This window comes from Phodopus roborovskii, unplaced genomic scaffold, assembly GCF_943737965.1.
Source record: "Phodopus roborovskii unplaced genomic scaffold, PHOROB, whole genome shotgun sequence".
NCBI classification, from domain to species: domain Eukaryota; kingdom Metazoa; phylum Chordata; class Mammalia; order Rodentia; family Cricetidae; genus Phodopus; species Phodopus roborovskii.
Genome location: NW_026126434.1, coordinates 9,359,467 through 9,379,787, shown reverse-complemented (window position 1 = coordinate 9,379,787; position 20,321 = coordinate 9,359,467). Strand labels below are relative to the sequence as shown.

Below are 20,321 nucleotides of genomic sequence, written 5' to 3'. Positions count from 1 at the left end.
TTACTAACCACAACCTTTCACCCTGGAGAAGAGGAGCCCATGGGTACAATCAGGAACGTCTACAGTGGAGAAGCAAAGTTAAAACCTTGGCCCTGATTGTCCAGATCAGTCTTTGCAGGTCTGCAATCAGAGCCAGCCGAGCGCCCCAAGTCTGTACCTTAGTGGGGGAGTGTGGATGATGGAAAGGTTAGCTATAGATAGTGTCAGCAGAAGCAGTGGCAGGTGGACCTGCCAGCCACCAGTGTGGTGATCACATTTCACAATGAAGCCAGGTCAGCGTTGCTGCGGACAGTGGGCAGTGTCCTTAAGAGGAGTCCACCGCACCTCATCAAGGAGATAATCCTCGTGGATGACTACAGCAATGACCCTGAGGACGGGGCACTGTTGGGAAAAATCGAGAAAGTGATGGTCCTCAGAAACGACCGACGAGAAGGTCTGATGCGCTCTCGAGTCCGAGGTGCCAATGTTGCCCAGGCCAAGGTCCTGACCTTCCTAGACAGTCACTGTGAGTGTAACGAGCAATGGCTGGAACCGCTGCTGGAGCGGGTTGCTGAGGACTGGACCCGGGTTGTATCCCCCATTATTGATGTCATTAACATGGACAACTTCCAGTATGTGGGTGCCTCTGCTGACCTCAAGGGTGGTTTTGACTGGAACTTGGTGTTCAAATGGGATTACATGATGCCAGAGCAGAGGAGATCCCGGCAGGGGAACCAGGTTGCCTAAGGAGGGGTGAACCAGCCCAGGTCGGAAACGGAGCAGGTCAAAACTCCCGTGCTGATCAGAAGTGGGATGCCTCCTCCTCCAATGACTGTTCCATCACCCTCCAGTGGACTGTCCCTGATGCCAGTGTGAGCTTTCACCTCCCTGCTTCACACCCTCCTCTCCATGTGTTGTCTAACTCAACCCTTCAGACTAACTTCAGATTGTTTCTAGGAATCCATTTCTGATACCCCTCAAGCTGTCCCCTAACCTCTTTGACCAACCATATGGGACTCTACTACAGGAAGAATTGTACTATATTGTGATTTTCCCCCTCTTCTGCCTTTGCTACTGGAAAGTAGGGAAGTTCAAGTTCACGATCCCCCCAACCCCCATCAATACTCAACAGACACTAAGTTTTGGGTGAATTCTGCTAGAATTTTTATCTGAGCTGTCTTGTTTCAGTCACTGTTCTATTGCTGTGAAGAGACACCATGACCAAGTCAACTCTTACAAAGAAAAGCATCTAATTGGGGGCTTGCTTTCAGTTTTAGAGGTTTAGTCCATGATCATCATAGTGAAAAACAGAAAGACATGAAGCTAGAGCAGAAGCTGAGAGTTTTACGTCCTGATGCCTAGGCAGCAGGCAGGGGGAGGAAGAGGGAAGAGAGAGAAAGAGATAGTGAGGGGGAGAGAGAGAGACTTGGATTGGCATCTGATTTTGAAACCTCAAAGCCCACTCGCAGCTGTAAAGAGCACTCTTTCCCACCAGCCTGGTCCTACAGCAGTGTCAGCTCCAAATGAACACACAGACACTATATTAATTACAAAACAGTTGATCAGTGGCTTGGAATTCTTATTGGCTAGCTCTGTCTTAATTATTAACCCATAAGTACTAATCTATATTTTTGTTTTGGGGTTTTTTTGTTTGTTTTGTTTTTGTTTGTTTGTTTGTCTGTTTTTTCCAGACAGGATTTGATGGGAGATGTCATTCTGTAAATATATTTCTCATACTGGTTAATGAATAAAGCACTGTTGGCCAATAGGAAAGCAAGATAGGAGGGACTAGGAGACAAGGAAGAAAGACGAAGGAGTAAGGAGGAGTCAAGAAGGAGAGTCTGGAGAGAATAGGACGCCAGCAGCTGTTCGGTAAGAGGAGACCACGTGGAGGTTAATAGAAATGGGTTAATAATTAAGACAGAGCTAGCTGATATGAAACAAGTAACTAGCCAACAGCATTTATATCAAATACAGAGTCTCTGTGTGTTAATTGGGGCTGGCATGGTGGCGGGACTGTAGGACCCCAAGGCACCTTGAGCTAGCCTGAAGCTGTTGGCGGGAACTCCTTGCCCCAAGGCTTTTGTTGGTACTCTTCCTGTGACACACACCCCATGACAACCATACCTCATGACAACACAGGGAGGAGCTAAGCCAAAAAATTCCTGTAATTTTCCACTGTGCTATAAGTCGGTATTTAAGCCCGTTCTTGCCCCTCAATAAACGGCTTTCGGCATTTGGTGTTCCGACTTTGCCATTGAATGAATGACCCGCTATCTTGCCTTTATTTCAATCTCTAGCCCTTCACCTGATTCGTGGAACAGATTGTAGCGTGGGCACTACAGGTTGCTGCACTTTTCCTGGACCCAGACTGACCGGAAAGTACCTGTACCATTCTGTAAATGGAGTTTCTGTTCCATCCTGTCCTGCAGCCCTTTAGTCCCAAATAAACACACAGAGGCTTATATTAATTATAAACTATTTGGCTGATGGCTCAGGTTTCTTATTGGCTAGCTCTTATTAACCCATTTCTATTAAACTATGCATTGCCACAAGGCTGTGGCTTACCCTTAATGTTCCAGCATGTTACTTCTTTGGTAGCAACATGGCATCTCTCTCAAGACTCACTCTTTGAGTTCCTCTCCCAGGATATTCCTGGTCAGGAAGCCCACCTATACTTCCTGACAATCCGCATTTATTTATCAACCAATAAGAGAAACATTCATTCACAGCATACAGAAGGATATCCCCCATCAGGATTCAGGACCCAGTTCTGCTTGACCTTAGAATTCATGATCCTTCAAACAAGCTAGCAGACCTGTTTTGAGTTCAAGCCTCTGCTCTGGCTCTGCCATCTCCCAGTTTCCCATTCTCTCTGGGTACATTAGATCCCTTCTCAAAAACTCTAGTGTCTAGTTAAGGCTTCTTGATTTCAAGGAAGCCTTGACTTCCTGATGTTCCTGTTATATCATTAGACACCACAAATATTGCAAAGATCATTTGAAACATTGCCTAGGGGCTAGAGCAGTGGCTCAGTGGTTAAGAACACCTGCTGTTCTTCTAGAGGACCTGAGTTTTAATTCCCAGCAACTCACTTCAGATGCACAACTGCCTCTAACTCTAGTTGTTGGGATGGGAATCCCACTCCCTCTTCTGCTCTCTCCCATCACCCACACATACATAGTATACTCACAAGGCACAGAGGTATATACGTAAATAATAAAAGAAAAATAACCATTAAAAGTATTTAAAAGTAAAACTTTGCCTGAAATCAGGAGTACTTACTTACCATCCCATTATTGGGGAGGTGAACACAGAAGAATTGGGGGTTCAAGATCATCCTCAATTATACAGAGAATTTGAGGCAAGCCTAGACTAAATGGGACCCTGTCTAAAAACAAAAACAGGCTGGAGAGGCAACTATACAAATAAGAGTACATACTCTTCTGTTTGCTTGTTCGTTTGTTGTTTTTCATGACAGGTTTTCTCTGTTTAGCCTTGGCTATCCTGGAACTCACTCTGTAGACCAGGCTGGCCTCAAATTTGCAGAGATCCTTCTGCCTCTGCCTCCCAAGTGTTGAGATTAAAGGTGTGTGCCACTACCACCTAGCTAAGAGTACCTAATATTCTTGTAAAGGACTCAAGTTCATTTCTCAGCATCCTCTTGAGTAGCTCTAGGCAACCCAATATCATCTTCTGTCATTAGTGAGCAGCTTCACCCACAGACACATGTATACATACTTTTAAATTGCCTACCTTAGCCTGCTGGGATTAAATGCATGCATCACCACACCCTGCCCCCTCTTTCTAATCTTAAAAAAAAAATAAAGCAGAAATGAACCCACTGGACAGAAGTCTACAAAGCCTGCCATTTTATTTGGGTTCCTCCTCTTAGGTACTATGTGGACTTCACAGCAGTGTCCACACTCCACACCACTCAACTTGGTTGCATCAAATGGGCATACTGCAGTTGTCTTAGAGGCCACATAGTCTATTCTCCATCTCTTGAAGGAGCTGGCTGCTTTGCCTGAAAATTTCTTTTCGTGATGAAGACACAAAAGGAGAGAAACCACTGGTGGCACGGAAATAAAAAACAAGGCCTTCAAACCCCTTTACATGTTTATTTCCTGCAAGTTATGGCAGAGGCATCAGGATTATTTTCCAAAGGCTTGGAAAGGAGAACATAAAGGAGGTGGTTATGCTGATCACCCAAGGGCTTGGAGGACCACTGGACAAACAAGGGGTCCTTCCCTGGGAGCCAGAACAGCAAAGAAAGTGTCTCAGTGTTTGGTTACTCTGACCTCTGCACAGAAGGGATGACAGCAGGGTACTGGGTAGTAGGGATAGCAAACACCCCTCAAACACAGGATGATTTAATACTTTCACTGGCCATGCCACAGATAAACTCACTTCTCCAAATCACTAAGCTTGGGTTTTTCCACCTATATTTATTTTGTTGCCTGTACATGACAACGGCAACATTTGCTGGTGGCCAGATTTGAAGACCAGGCCATGGCAGTTAGCAAGGGAACACAAACAACAGGGCAGGATGTGACAGCCAGGCCAGGAGACTTCGCTCCTTCCGTGACCACTGGGCAAGGGAGCTGGGGCTCCCTGAGGGCTTGAGGTGGTGTTGGATCAGGCTGTATTTGTATCTCTGGCTGCTGGTGTTCCTCCCATCTCAAGTCTTTGGAAGCCTTTGAGTGTTATGGAAACGTGGCTTGGGACCAAAGCAGCAGCCTGGAGCCTGTGGCTGGCTGGGGTTATTTTTAGGATTATAGGAAACCTCCATCAAGCCTCTTGGTTTAATTCTGAACCTCACCCTCTCAAATGTAGGAAAGATAGGTCATGGAAACCCAGGGGAGACTTGAGTCTCAGCTTCTGTTCCAATGTAGGAGTTTAACAACAGACACAGAGCACTTGGTACCATGCATGCAGGCATTTGTGTGTGCATGTGGGCAAGTGTGTGTGTGTGTGTGTGTGTGTGTGTTTACGTACACGTGTGCAACAGTGTACTTGTGGAGGTCAGAGGACAACTTAGTGGACTCACTTATCTCCTTCTATAGCAGTTTCAGGATTTAAACTCAGGTCATCAGACTTGTGTAACAAGCCCCTTTACTCAACAAGCCTTCTCACTGGCTCACAACTGCAATTGAAGCGGCACCAAATAAATGTTTTGAGTTGGCCAGAAATGTAATTGCTAAAAGTCGGTGGCATTTACTATATATTAGCCCCTTATTCTTCCCTCTCCTGTCTCATGGCCTGCAAACTATGAGCCAGAAAAGCCTTTCCCTTCCTTCTGTTGCCTTGGTCAGGTATATTGTTACAAGAAGTAACTTATACAATAGTTGTTTAAAGTAAAAGATACAAGGATGGTCAGTAGGCACAGAAAAATATACCCAACATCACTAATCATCAGAACTTTAAAAAGAACAGTAATCTTAAGTGTTGGCAAAAAACGCAGAACAATGACAACTCATGTACATACTGTTGGTGAGAATAGAAAATAATAGCATGCCACTGCTAGAAGACAGAAGTATATATATATATATATATATATATGCACTGCACATCCCAACATCCTCACTCCCTACTCACCCAGAGAATTGGAAACATGTATGCATGCAAGGGCTTCTGTAGGAATGACCACAATAGCATCTCTCCCGATAGTCATGAGATGATGGTCATCTCATGAACAGATAGATTGTGTTATTACACACACACCACAATGGAGTACTACTCAGCACAAACTAAGTGCTACTTAGGGACAAACTAAGAAATTCCATGATGTGAGCAAACCTCAAAGCCATCCTGTCAAATGAAAGAAGACAGACTCAAAATGCTGTCCACAGTCTTATTCTATATACATTCTGGAACCAGGTGGCTAGTTTTCTGGGATTGAAGGAGAAGGGTATACATTGACATTAGGGAGGTTAGGGAAGGATGAAAGTATCTTTGGTGAAACAAATATACAATTGCTAAGATCCATCAAATGTTCACAGAAAGGTGGATTTTAGCATATTTTATCTCTCCATAAGGGTGCTGCAAACTTTTAAACATATACTATCTATGCTCACAAACCGAATGTGTACATCCCATAAAGTTGAAGCACTTTGCCTTCTCTTTTTCCTTTGCTTATCTATGTTTTATGAAATTTCCACCATGTTTATGCAGGGGCTCAACTGTAAAGAAAGAAGCGGCCAACAATAATCGGGTTACTCAAGAAGGAATCTGTTTTGCTTCAACATTGTTTGCTTGTGATGAAGCTGCTGGTCAACTCTTTCTCATCTATCTTTTCTCAGTGGCACTTCTGAGAGGTGAGCTAAGGGAAAGGATGCCAAGTGGTCCAGAACCTAAGAGCAATGCTTTGTCCTTCCAGCCCTTGGCTTGGCTCGCACCTGGATTCAGGATGAATGCACAGTAGGTTAATGATAGGGGGCTCCTGGCTTCCTTTGCCAGTTCCACCTTCCATTCCAACCCGAGTCAGCCATGAACCATTCAGGCCCCTAGAGAAAGTTGGCGGTCCAAGGCTGGCCAGTCTGTGGTTTGTGGACCCTGGTGGGCACCGCCTTCCCTCACATTGGTCAGGTGTGTTCGCATGGTCTTCAGGAAGTCAAGAGCCCATTCATTCATTAAGCCCCACTTGGAGAATGACCACTCTTGTGGCAGGCACATGGTACTGAAGGACATAGTGTCCCTCCAAGAGCCCCTCTGGGTAGAGTTCTGGTAGAGTTCTCAATGTCCACAGGTCTCTGGCTCTCTTCCCCATCACAGGCTCTGTTCATCCCCAAACTTTCCACCCATGACAGGGCAAGTCACCTCAGGAGACCTGACGAGTCACAGATGGATCGTGGCTGCTCCAAGAGAGGCCTTCCTTAATTGTACTTGAGTGCTGTAGTCACAAAAGATGCACTCAGACCCAAGTATTGTGACACAAAGATCTCATGAGGCAGACAAAACTACAACATATAAAATAGCATCATACAAATATCCTGTGAACAGAATACAGTTTTCCCCCACTCAAGCTAAGAAGGAACACAGAAGAAGGAAGCTCAAAACAGCTGGGGTGAGCACAGTAGGAAAGAGATCTCAGCTGTCCTCTGCTAAGTGACAAGTTGAGAAAAGTGTTGGGGTCTCTTTCTTTGGGGTTCACATAGGTACAATTTTTAGGATCTAATTTCATTATCTAACACCCCCCCATGCATAACACATGACTTGTAATAGCTGAACCAGCAACAAGAACACACTGATAGAGAAGCAAGATGTCAGATAGACATACAATGGAATAGTAGTTGGCCACACAAGGAAATTCTGATCCATGTGACTACATGGGTGAACTTTGAAAGGTGTCATATAATATAAAAGTCACAAAGAGAAAAACACTGAGTGGTTTCATTTGTAGGGAACCATGGAAATGTCAAATTCAGAGAGAAAGAATTGTGGCTTCTAGGAGCTGGGCAGAGCAGGGATGGGGAGTTTGTGTCAATGGATACACGATTTCCATTTAGGATGCAGTGCTGGAAAGAGTAGGTGGACAGTTACACCGCAACATGGATACTTAGTGCCACTGATCTGTACACTGGGGAAAATGTACTTTGGGTATATTTTAACATATGTACAAAGAAACAAGCTCCCTGCATGACACCCTGCCTGCTTTCCTATAATATGAAGTTGTGCCTGTCAGCATCTGTAGCAAGTCTGGAGCGTAGGTGTTGTCTCTGCTCTCACTCAGTAACGATGAGAACAATAGAACACACGGAATGCTTGCTACCCGTGTCAAGTGTGTCTGTTGTTTGGGCAGTCATCGACTCTCAAAGCAGCGATTCTGGAGAAAATAAAGCAGAGGGCTTGGTGGACATGATCACCGAGGGGAGGCCATGCTGAGGAGAAACACCCCACAGCAGAGAGCCGACTGCAATTCACACAACTCCCAAAGGCCACAGGGACAGAGCTGACATGGCCCTCAGTCTGGTCTATTTTTAGAGCCTAGAGTCACACATCTTCCCAGTAAACAACCAGCAATTCTCAGGCTACTGTGTCATTCGTGTGGCACGAATACACCAGCAAGAGTGTAGAGTGGTATTAGTAGTGGTAGCAAATGCCTTTAATCCCAGCACTCAGGATGCAGAGGCAGTCAGATGTCTGAGTTTGAGGCTAGAGAAACCTTGTCTTGAAAACAAAAAAAAAAGAACATAGAGTGTCAGCTCAGGCGACCTCACCTTACCCACCCGCCACTCCCAGACTCCCAGACCAGGCAGTGTTATGGGGAAACTTGACAGCCTCCTGAGCTGAGGGTTATAGATATTTGTTTAAAACAGCTCTGGCCAGAAGTCATAGGGCAAACACAATGGAGACATTTCCCTGCTCCAATCTGGATTCATCCCATGGGTGTTCCTTTTTGTCATTAGGCAGGGAGTTTCTAGCTCTCCAAAGATCCTGCTGCCATGCCCACCTTCTCCAGAAGGCAGGATGTGATGCAAGCTCTTCAAAGGCAAGCCTGTTGGAATGCTACTGTCTGTGGCCCTATGACCCTGGCCCTATTGGGCCTCAGTCACTTTGTGAAGTGGCAAGAACATTTAATATGTCAGATGACAGTGTCCAGAGACATGCCGGGACATGTCAACTATGAAGCAGTTTCTTCTGCCCCTGTGGCCACTGCTTATGATGGCCTTGAGAACAGTAAGTGGCCAATCAGTTTGTGTTAGGACACAGTAAGAGTTCAGAGCCCTGGATACTGGAAATGTTTCCTGTTTTTATCCCTTACATTTGTAGCAAATGTAGTAATGGAGGTGAGGAAAAGTGTCCAGTTAAGTGCAGAAGTCATCAGAGGCAGCGCATTTCCTCAGCTCCTGGGGAGAAGTGTCACTCTGTCAAGGTGACTGCATATATACTGTGTGAGAGCTGGGGTGCATGCAGGTTTTCCTGGTCTCCTTTGCTTTTAGGGTTCATGAGTCACATACTGTGGAAGGATCTGTATTTGTCTTTTGGGGGCCCTGCCCCGACTGACCAACTTCTTCCCATTAGGCAAGGAAGAGAGGCCAGGAAAAAAAAGTATCAGGCTCACAGGCACAGTAAGATGTTTTCAGAGGGGAGAGTAGGCATTGTGCTGTCTTCTTCTCCACATTGCCTGCCACCCATGGGCTGTTGGTCCTACTGGACTCTCTGCCTGGCTCTGGGTGGGGGAGGTAGGGGAGGGGCGCCTCCCTTAGGCTCATCCCAGAGTGTCCTGCAATTTAAACAGACTCCCTAAAGCCCTTCTTGCAGCTGCCCAGTTGTGACATCCTGGCGTGGGAATAAACGTGGACACTTCTTAGAATAAAACAAACACACCGGAGCTGGCAGGAGGAAAGCATGGATTTCTCCCAGAAAGGGCCAAGGGGAGCTGTTTCAACAATATAACATGGATGACTCAATCATGGGACTCTGAAAGCACAGAGGTCACCTCTTCCCAACTACCTAGACAAAGTGACATATTTTCCTGAGTTCCATCCCAGAAGGCCCCGGGGGGGGGGGGGGAAGACTACTGGAAATGTGGATAACATAAAGACACACTGGAGTCTGGGTCAAGTGAGATTTCCAATGGAGAGGCCTTGTCATTTCTCCCCTGGCCTCAGTGCTTCTGAGGAAAAGGGTTCTGAGATGTTGACGAGACAGACTCATCCAGATATGGCTCCAGAGCAGAGGAAGTTTGGGAGATTGGGGGCTCCCTCTTATAGCGCTACCCAGTCTCGTTTTCTGTTGTTGTTTATTTTTTATTTTTGTTTTTGAATCAAGGATGCATCTTGCTACCCTCTTCTAATACTGCTCTTGCAACCAGGCATCACGGTTCAGGGTCACGGCCATAGGCCCACTGGATCTGCCCTCTTTGGACCACCTCAGATGTTCCAGGCTGGGATGGTGAGGGGCACATGGTTGCAGCCAGGTCCTTCCTGAGGCCCATCCTGGTTGGCCACACGCCCATTGCGCAACGGCAGGCGGCCAGGTCCTGGGGCCCCACTGCTGGGGCCAGACTCAGATGGCAAGCCTGAGTCGCTGGGCTGCACGTCCACCACCACCCGCCTGCGAAGGAAGCGCCCGGGCCTCTCGGAGTAGGCTTGTTTGTGGGCACCCCAGGGTGGCCGGCAGAGCTGTGCACGGAAGGCAGCCTGGAAGCCGCGACGGAAATTCTCATTGAAGTATCCGTAGATGATGGGGTTGGCACTACTGTGGAAGAAAGCCAGCCAATGGGCCAGGGGGAAGGCGTAGACCGACAGCAGGTGCAGCTGCGGCTCGCTCAGCTGCCCGTAGTCGATGAGCAGCAGCAGTGCCCAGAGCGGCAGCCAGGACAACGTGAAGAAGAGCGCTACCATGACCAGCATGTGCACCACGCGGGCCCTGCGGCGCGTTGCGCGGCCACCCTCAGCCACCGTCTCCTCCGTGTCGCGCGCTGGACCCGGGGCCTGGCACAGCTTGCGCGCGATGCGAGCGTACATGACGACGATGAGCGCCAGTGGCGCCAGGTAGATGTGCGCAAAGAGCACTGCGGTGTAGACCTTACGCATACCCTTCTCCGGCCAAGCCTCCCAGCATGAGTAGAGCGGGTAGGAGCGGTTGCGAGCGTCCAGCATGAAGTGATGTTCCTCGCGCGTGACGGTCAGAGTGACCGCCGAGGGACACATGATGAGCAGCGCCAGCGCCCAGATCACTGCGATAGTGAGCAACGCCTTCCGGAGAGTGAGCTTCTCGCGGAAAGGGTGAACGATGCAGCGGAACCTGCAGTCCCGGGGGCAGGAGGAGAGGCAGAGGGGTTTGGAAGAGTTCCTGGAGGCCTAGCGGGCCAGAGCTGACCTGGTCAGGGGCTGCTGGCAGAGGACACCTGACTTTCATCACCATACTTAAGGTAGCATCTCGTGCTGCTGGAAGATACCTGACATTCATTACTACACTTAAGGCAGCATCCGGTGACAGCTCAGGCACTAATCAACTTAATTTACAAGTAAATTGGTTTGTCATTTGCAAGGATGCAACTCACTCAGCTAAATCGTTCTGGAGCCAAGGCTGGATTTAAAGTAGGTGAGGAGGATACAGCTTCCCACTAGAGGCTTAAATCTTTATTTCGGGAAGGGTTAGCTGGTAGCAGGCATCCCGGCCAGTCTGTCCTGAATGAACATTCTGTGCTTGGGAAGCCTGACTAGGTAAATACACAAATGCTTTTTAAAAAACATTTAGTGTTCAGCTCTCCCTCTCCTCTCCCTTTTCTCTTCCCACACAGAAGAAAACTTACACTCTGTGGTCCTAGGTCCTAGGTCTCCTTCTACCATGTGGTCCAAGGGATTGAACTCAGGTCAACAGGCTTGGTGGAACCACCTTTACGCATTAAACCACTTTATTAGCGCAATGTAACAATGTAACTAACAAATGCAACAAATGTAATTTCTAGCTGTTTATATATTCCCCTGAAAACCCTGGAAGCTGGATAGGTCAGTGGTAGGCCATCCCTGGGTCATTTTAATCATTATACTGAAGTGAAAAAAACATTTGCTAAATCCTGACCAGATCTTAGGCTAAAACTGAGGTCAGCCCAGCCCTCAGGCACTGCCAGTACTTAGAGTACTTTCAGTAACCTTCATTGTTCTGCTTTTGAAACAGCAAGGCTTTCTACTCCTGGATCAAACAAAAATACCATGGTGACACAACTGTGCCCTGCTCTTGTTAAAAGTTCATAACCTAAACTGGGCGTTGGTGGTGCACACCTTGAGTCCCAGCACTCTGTAGACAAAGACAGGTGGATCTCTATGAGTTCGAGGCCAGCCTGGTCTACAGAACAACTTCCAGGACAGCCTCCAAAGCAATACAAAGAAACCCTGTCTCAGAAAACAAAACAAAACAAACAAACAAACAAACAAAACCCTTCAGATTCATAAGGTGCTTTCTGATCCTGGTCTCTTTTTGGGTGACAACAGTCACAAGTGTGTAGTATGACTTTCCTTGTTAGACCCACTCAACAATAACTCTAGTTAAACCCTTGTTTGTTTATTTATCATTTTTGAGACAGGGTTTCTAGCCTGCACTGGCCTTAAACTCCCTAAGTTGGAGAGGGTGGCCTTGAATTGCTAACCCTTCAGTCCTGCTTTCACCTTGATTTACTTGAGGAAAAGCTCTCCCATAGTGTGAAGCAACTGGCACAAGGTCTCACAGCCATCAAGTAGATGGTTTACAAAGGACCACCTTGGAACTCCAATTTTGTCCAATCCCCTGTGTCATTTAGACCAGTAGCTATAAAACCCTTACTTTGTATAGACTCTCCTGAAATATAAAAGAAAAAAGAAAACCCTCTCCACTCTAATTGATCTGGAAGGAGTTATCGGGGTTTTAGCATCTTCTTTTCTACATAGGCTGGGTTGGCAGCTGCTGGCAGAGGAGAAGGAGGTGGAAGGTTCAAAGGCTGTCGCTCAACTGCATGCACTTGAAAGTGGGTGTCAAACAGGTTTATCAATACAGGAATGGATGACTAGAAGAACCAGTTGTTCAAAGGCCTTTCAGGACCGTGGCTTCCTTATCTTAAAAATGGGGCCCATAACCTGGCAATGGTGGCACATGCCTTCAATCCCAGCACTCAGGGGGCAGAGGAAGGCAGATCTCTGAGCCAACCTGGTCTACAAAGTGAGTTCCAGGACAAGACAGGGCTACACAGAGAAACCCTGTCTCTAAAAACCACACACACACACACACACACACACACACACACACACACACACACACCAAAAACAAAAAGGGGATCTATAATCAACCTCCCTCTGTGGGGTGATGAGGATGAACTGAGACTAAAGCAAAACCAAAACCAAAAACTACTTGGACAGCAGAGGCAGGAGGATCAGAAGTTCAAAGCCATTCTTGACTAGAGAGTTCAAGGTCAGCCTGGGCTACTTGACAGACAACCTACCTCAAAACCAACAAACAAAAAACACAGCAAGAAAAAGGAGGATTGCCTACTTCTTATAATACCTCCCCTCACCTATCTATGCCTGAAAATAGACACCCCTGCTGGAGACTATGGGGTCAGGCTCAATTGTTTGTGTGGAAAGGAAGAAAGGGGTGGGCTCTCTTACAAGTCCACGTGGCTCTTTAGGGACAGAACTTGCTTACAACACAGGTGTGGCACTGTCTGCTGCCCAGAGGCACCTTCTTTCATCCTGGCCTCCTACCAAAATGAAAGCCCTTATCACTTTTCCCATAGCCTAGTCAAGCCTCCCAGCATCAGACACTGGAGAACTTTCCAGAGAACACATGACTCCAGAAGCCTGTAGTTCTGTTATGAACTCAGTGGCAATCACTAGGTGGAAGAAACTGCTGGAATCACTGGGGAAGGCTTTCTGGAGAGGGTGGAGCTTGATAAGCTGTAAGGATGCCTGGGAGGGGTTTTACATTCTCCTATCATTCACCAAAACAAACAACAACAAAAACAACAAAACAAAGGTTGAGGGCTCAAGGGAAGGCTCAGCCATTAAAAACTAAGACTCACAACTAAAACGGTAAGAAAAAAAAAAGTTAGGAGAGAAGACAGCTCATGTAGCCCAATTATTTGGTGGCTTTGTAGAGAAGGGGACCTAGTTCTATCCTGCCAGCTGCCTACATGGCATGGGTAGGGATTTGAGACTGGGCATGTAGGGTCCTTACCTAGCATGCACAAAGCTTTGGGCTTAATCCCAGCAACAAATAAAATGGGACATGATGGCATTTGCCTATAATCTAGGATCAGGCAGGTAGAAGAAGTTTAGGGTCATCCTTGACTTCATGTGAGTTCAAGGCTAGCCTAACAGAACCAACAAAAACAGAGTTTGATGGGAACAGAAGTAGGAAATGGATGGGAACATGAGATTCTAGAAGGGGCAGAGCTGAAAAACACTGGTGTTGGAGAGAGAAACCAAGAGAAGGATGTGAGTTGTGGGATATTTGTACACTGTGTGAAGGTGTATTGCTATGATTGGTATAATAAAAAGCTGAATGGCCAATAGCTAGGCAGGAGGTATAGGTGGGATTTTTGGGGAGAGAAAGGAAGAGGAGGAGGGAGGAATCTAGGCATGTAGGAGGAGATGCCAGAAGACATGGATAGGAAACAGGAGGTGCAAGAAGGAAGAGGTAAAGCCACATGATAGAAAGTGGATTAATATAAATGGGTTCATTTAAGTTATAAATGCTAGTTAGGAACAAGCCTAAGCTATAGGTCAAGCTTTCATAATAATAAGAAGTCTCCGTGTCATTATTTGGGAGCTGACTGGTGGGACAGAAAAGGACTCATTTCAGTAGGTATGTGGGAAAAAATCACATTAGTGGCTGGTGTCTGGACTGTGGGCTAAGAACTGTCCATGAACATTTCAAACAAAGTTGTTTGAAGACTCCAAACCATTTTCCCAATACAGTTCCTCCCAAGGTAGCTGAATGAGTGGCTAACACCACACAGTGGGACAGTGCTGAGGACAAAGGCCATCTCCAGCTGTTCTTCCTACCTCCTAGTCCCTGTCAGGGAAGGCCTTAGTGAGGAGCAGGAGGAGGGCCACACTGTACATTATGAGAAGGAAAGATTAAGCACTGGTCCAGGGGTCCAACCCTGCCACATATACAGAACCATGCTTAGGAGGAGGGCCACACTGTACATTATGAGAAGGAAAGCTTAAGCACTGGTCCAGGGGTCCAACCCTGCCACATATACAGAACCATGCTTAGTCTAGACTCTGTTGGAGTCTGAGGCTGAGTGACTGTAACTGATAGACATGTAGATACAGTAAGTCCAGGATTTCCAGGAACCAGCAAATAGGAGATGAGATAAAGGAACAAAAAGAAAGCCTTCTTTTCCAGCTATATTAAGCCCATCCACAGACAGGCTCCCAGGGCTCAAACAAAGGAGAGGTAGGACTACCTTGAGATCCTAGCAGGCTTTGTTGGGAGTGACCTCTGCCTTCCAGAAGGAGTGGGAGTGGGACTCTCAGCAGTTCTCCATGGCCTTCCAGCTAGCCCAGTATCAAATGTAAAATGAGCTCTGTCAGTGCCAGCCCTAAGCTACCCAGGGAAATTTCTCACCTTTCCACAGCGATGGCCACCAGCGTGAAAACAGATGCAGACACAGACATACCCTGCACCAAGCCGCTCATCTTGCATGTGGCATTGTCAAAAGGCCAACCTGTAATGACAGAGGCCCCCCACAGGGTGAAAGATGCTTATCCAACAAAATGCAGGTCAGTAGGTAGGTAAGCCAAGCCCCACTCCATCCCCCAAATATGGCTTATTTCTCCTAGTGCTGAAGGATCACTGGGTCTCTATGACCATAACTGAGGAGCCAACCATTGCATACCAATTCAGACACTGCTTTTAGGAAGATGGCTTTTATGTTGGCAATTGATTGTCTTTATGACCTTTGGTCCATCTAGCCCCCACTGGGTCCTATTATCCAGCCCAGGAGGGAAGCCATTCTTTCCTCATATTAGCCCTTCTATTATTATCCTATTATTATTAGCATATATCCACAGTCTATATATTATTATCACACATATGTATACTAAAGTTGACCAAACAAATAAGTAAACATGATATAATAAACACAGATTTTTTTTTCACTAAGAACAAAGCTACAAATAAAGAATTTATTGTTAAAATAAATTTTCTGATGTTGGATTGAAATATGAAGTACTAGCATGAATCATAGTTCCTGAAATGCAGGCAAATGGCTAGAAGATGTAGCTGGCTCTGATGGTGCATGCCTTTAATCCTAGCACTCAGGAGATAGAGTTAGAGATTTCTGTGAGTTCCAGCCAGCCTGGTCTACATAGTGAGTTCTAGGCTAGCCAGGCCTATATGGTGAGACCCTGACTCAAAAAAAAAAAAAAAAAAAAAAAAAAAGGCATGTGGCAATATGCATGCATTTAACAGCTCTGTCCCTTCTGAGCATCTAGAATCAAGACACCCCAATATCCTTAATCACACCTGAAAGTCAGATCTTTGTATATATTATCTTCCTTGGTCTTGGGAGATGGCTCAGCAGCTAAGATAACTTGCTGCTCTTATAGAGGACTCTGGTTCAGTTCCCAGGACCCATATAATGGCTCACAAACATCCTTAACTCTCTAGTTCCAAGAAATATAATGTCCTCTTCTGACTTCTGTGGGCACACGTGGCACACATGTACATATGCAAGCAAAACACTCATGTGCATAAAATAAGAATAAATATACTCCAATAAAATGAAACAAGGCTTTTTGAAGAACTAGTTATTTCCAGGCCAGTGCAAGGAAAACATGAGGTGACCCAGAACATTCTGTAGAGCTAGGAAGTAAGGAAATGCTCTAAACACCATGGTAGTAGATGAGCTCCCAATAGCCAGACCCAGAGCAGTTTAAGCAATGAAGTAAACAACAGTGTCAGATTAAAAGCCATGAAGCAGAGATCCAATTAGTTAAGTACAGAGAATAAAAATGTCATTAATAGAGACCAGGATGGGAAGCACTGTTGTGGGCAGCAACTGCCAAATCACTATTAAGTTAGTGCAAAAATATAATGAGCCATGACATTTGCACAGTCTCAGAGGCTCTCCCTGTAGGGTACTTCATAATTAAAAAGCGGAAGTGGTTGCTCTACAGCTGAGAGACAGCCATTACAAAGGAGTCAGCGAGCAGCAGGACACTCATGTGTGCCTTCCCCACATGGCCATGCTGCTCTCACCTGATGGCTACAAATGGAATCTAATCAAGGTATAGGAAGCAGGGGAAGCATCGAGAGCTTGGACCTATGGAGCACTGGCAAAGCCACTACCTGTGTGAGCCAGGTTAAGAGGAATGGCAAAGCAGGGGTCAGGAAACCTGGGGGCAATGTTATCTTGGTTGTTGACAGTAAGGGTGCTTTCAAAAGAGAGTGTGAGTCTGATTGGGTAAGGTGAGGAAATCTACCACGCAAAGCATGCATGAGAGCTGGGGCATGGACCTGTAATGACAACACTCAGGAGGTGGAGAAGAACCACCCTAGACCACACCTAGACATTCAAGTTCAGCTCAGGCTATTCAAGATCTTTCCTCAAAAGCAAGAAAAAAAGAACTGGCAATATTGCTCAGTGGCTAAGAGTGCTTGCCACCAAGCCTGACAGCCTGAGTTCGATTCCCAGGACCCACACAGTGGGAGAATCTACACCATCCTCCAAAAGTTGCCTGGCAGTGGCCACTTCAGAGGAACTGCAATTGGCAATGGAGCTTATGCAGTATGACCCACCAGGTAGCACAGCTCCCATAAGTGCACCCCACAGAGGCAAAGCCACAGGGGTTTGTCTCCAGAATGCTTTTGCTGTGTCTGCTACTGTTCATGTATTTACTGTATTTGGCATAAGGTAATGACAGAGTGGGAAAATGCCACTGTATCTAGAAATCCCACTCCTCACCAGGTAATTTACATGTAGATCGTAATAAAGGTGATTTTTATAGAGCAATGACACTTAGAGATGAGAACCTTGCCGAGAATGGAGATTGAAAACAAGGAAGTTGTATGCATTATAGAAAAGCCCATAGATTCTGCCTGTGGCAAAACAGGCTGATGACAAAAAGAAAGCAATTATGTTCCTGCCCCCAAAGTCAGGTCTGAGCTCCTTGGTCCTGTAGCTTACAGGATTCATCACAGGTTTTGGTGTGCACCTTGAAAGAACTAAGTTGTGAAAGGAAATTAAATGATCCTATTGTGTGTAAAGAAAAAGGAAAAATAGATGTTAGCTAGACCACTTGAATAAAGTTTTGTAGAATAAGGGTAAAATTTTGCTACACTAGGTTGGAGAGATGGTTTAGCATTTAAGAGCAGACTGCTCTTCCAGAGGACCCAGGTTCAATTCCCAGCACCTACATGGTAGCTCACAAGTGTTCATAACTACTGTTCCAGGGTATCTTATACACTCACACAGACATACATGCAGACAAAATAACAGTGTACATAAAATACAAATAAATAAATTATTAAAAATAAAAAGAATTTGCTACACTTAAACCTCAATGCCTGCCAGTACAAAGAAACTGGCTGAAATATACTTGACTTGCTTAGTACTTTGTTAATCAGTAATAAAAGAATCATTGCTTTGGGGTGAAGATGATATTGTGGGAAAAACAATTTTTATGTTTTTGGTTTTGGTTTTTTGTTTTTCTCAAGACAGAGTTTCTCTTTAGCCCTGGCTGTACTGGAACTCACTTTGTAGACCAGGCTGTCCTTGAACTCACTGAGATCTGCCTGCCTCTGCCTCCCAAGTGCTAGGACTAAAGGCATGTGCCACCCCTGCCCAGCTCAAGATGTCTTTTGTTTGTTTTTTTCCGAGGCAGGGTTTCTCTGTGTAACTAATCTGGCTGTCCTGGATCTCACTCTGTAGACCAGGGTGACCTCAAATTCACAGAGCTCCACCTGCCTCTGTTTCCCAAGTGTTGGGATTAAAGGTGTGCACCACCACACCAGGTTTCAAGACGTCTTTTTTATGTCTGCATTTGTGAGACATAAAATGGTCTTCCCTTTTGGAGTCATTGTCTATATAGTGGTGGCCAAAGCTCAGAAAGCAGAGTTGGGAGAACACACATGCCAGACCAGCCTGATCACATAGCTAGCTAGCTAGCTAGAACTACAGGGTTGAGATCTGACACCCCAGCCCCCCAAAAGACTGGGATGGTCTGCCAGTGTGGTGGTTTGAGTAAGAATGCACCCCCATAAGTTCATATATTTAAATGCTTGGTCACCAGGGTGTGGAACCCTTTGAAAGGATAAGAAAGATTAGTAAATGTGGCCATGTTGGAGGAAGTGTGTCACTGGTATGGGCTTTGAAGTTTTAAAAAGCCCATGCCAGGCTCAGTTCTCTTCTATCTGCCTATGGATCAGGATGTGGCTCTTAGCTATTTCTCCAGCACCATGTGTGTTGACATGTTCCCTGCCACGATGATAATGGACTAAACCTCTGAAACTGTAAGCCAGCCCCCAATTAAATGCTTTCTTTCCTAAGAGCTGCCTTGGTCACAGTGCCTCTTCACAGCAATAACAGTGACTAAGACAGCCACGTGTTTCAGATGCTCACAGTTATAAGGTGGGATGCACACAATTACCAACCACCACTTTGGGCCCATTATGAACAGACCCAACCTGCTCGGAGCTGTTATAGCCTCACAAATGTCATTTGGGCATTTGTATACCTGAGAGTTTATGCTTGCAAAAATATGCTATGATTGCCTATTTTATTGTTAAAGTGGCCTTTGGAGTGGTCTGTTTTGTCATTGTTATGGGTATGCCTTGTGGTTAATGTTTGTTTTCTGTTTGAGATGTGGCTTCACTGTGTAACCCAGTTTGGCCTCAAACAGGTGATCCTCCCGTCTTAGCCTTTTGAGTTCTGAGATTATAGACTGCTTTAGGTAGGCTTTCTATCGCTGTGATGGCAATTCTTATAAAGAAAACATTTAATTGGGGTGCCTTACTTACATTTCAGAGGTTCAGTCCATTATCATCATAGTGGGACAGGGTGGTGTACAAGGTAGATGTGGTGTTGGGGAAGTACTGGAGACTCGTACATTTTGCAGGCAGTAGGAAGCAGTTGGAGAATAGACCTGGAAACAACTTGAACATAGGAGACCTCAAAGCCTGCTCCCATAGTAATACACTTCCTCAAATAAAGCCACACCTACTCCAACAAAGCCACACCTTCCTACAGTGCCACTCCCTTTGGGGGCATTTTCTTTCAAACCACCATGCATATCATCACGCCTGGTGCCACCACTCAAGATTCAGATTGTGTTTCTTGGAATTATGGTTCAAACTCCTAGAAAATGACATGTCTGGGAAACTAGTGGAAGTCAAGAAAAACTCCACAGGTCAGTTAACCGTATTTGGAAGCTTTCTCCTGACCTTGATTTTCTATTGTGGTTGTTGGGGAAGGTGAATGAAGCACATGCAAGGAGTCTAGGCTAGCTTTGCTATTTTTCTTTATGTCTGAAATTGTTTCAAGGGGCTGGAGAGTTGGGTCCTGGGTTAAGAGCACTTGATCTAGCAGAGGACCTGTGTTCGGCTCTCAGTACCACATAGTGGCTCAGAATTATCTGTTTCAAGGGGATCTGATACTTCCTTCTAGCCTCTGTAGGCACCAGGAACACATGAGGTGTACATATATACTTGCAAGCAAACCACATACACATCAAATAATATTAAAAACTTGTAGAAGTAATAAAATGAAAATTACTACAATAGGAAAAACACTCACATTTAAAGATGCCTAGCAACAAAGACTCTCATCTGGACTCAGAGTTCTTCTTTTGGGAGCCACCAACATTGTCATTTTTTCGTGACTTTTTAAAAAGATTTATCTTATTTTATTT

General features: G+C 45.7%; 1 protein-coding gene across 1 annotated transcript in view; it reads right to left on the bottom strand.

Moving 5' to 3' along the window:
• Positions 1-9,701: 9,701 nt before the first annotated feature.
• The window catches only part of Npffr1 (neuropeptide FF receptor 1), a 29,812-nt gene continuing 19,192 nt past the window's right edge, over positions 9,702-20,321 (bottom strand). Inside the window, exons 4-5 of the mRNA XM_051186580.1 lie at positions 15,037-15,136; positions 9,702-10,731 (exon numbers count right to left, since the gene is read on the bottom strand). Of these exons, the coding sequence (XP_051042537.1) occupies positions 9,855-10,731; positions 15,037-15,136 (977 nt within the window). The 3' untranslated portion in view covers positions 9,702-9,854. The remainder of the gene's footprint in view (positions 10,732-15,036; positions 15,137-20,321) is intronic.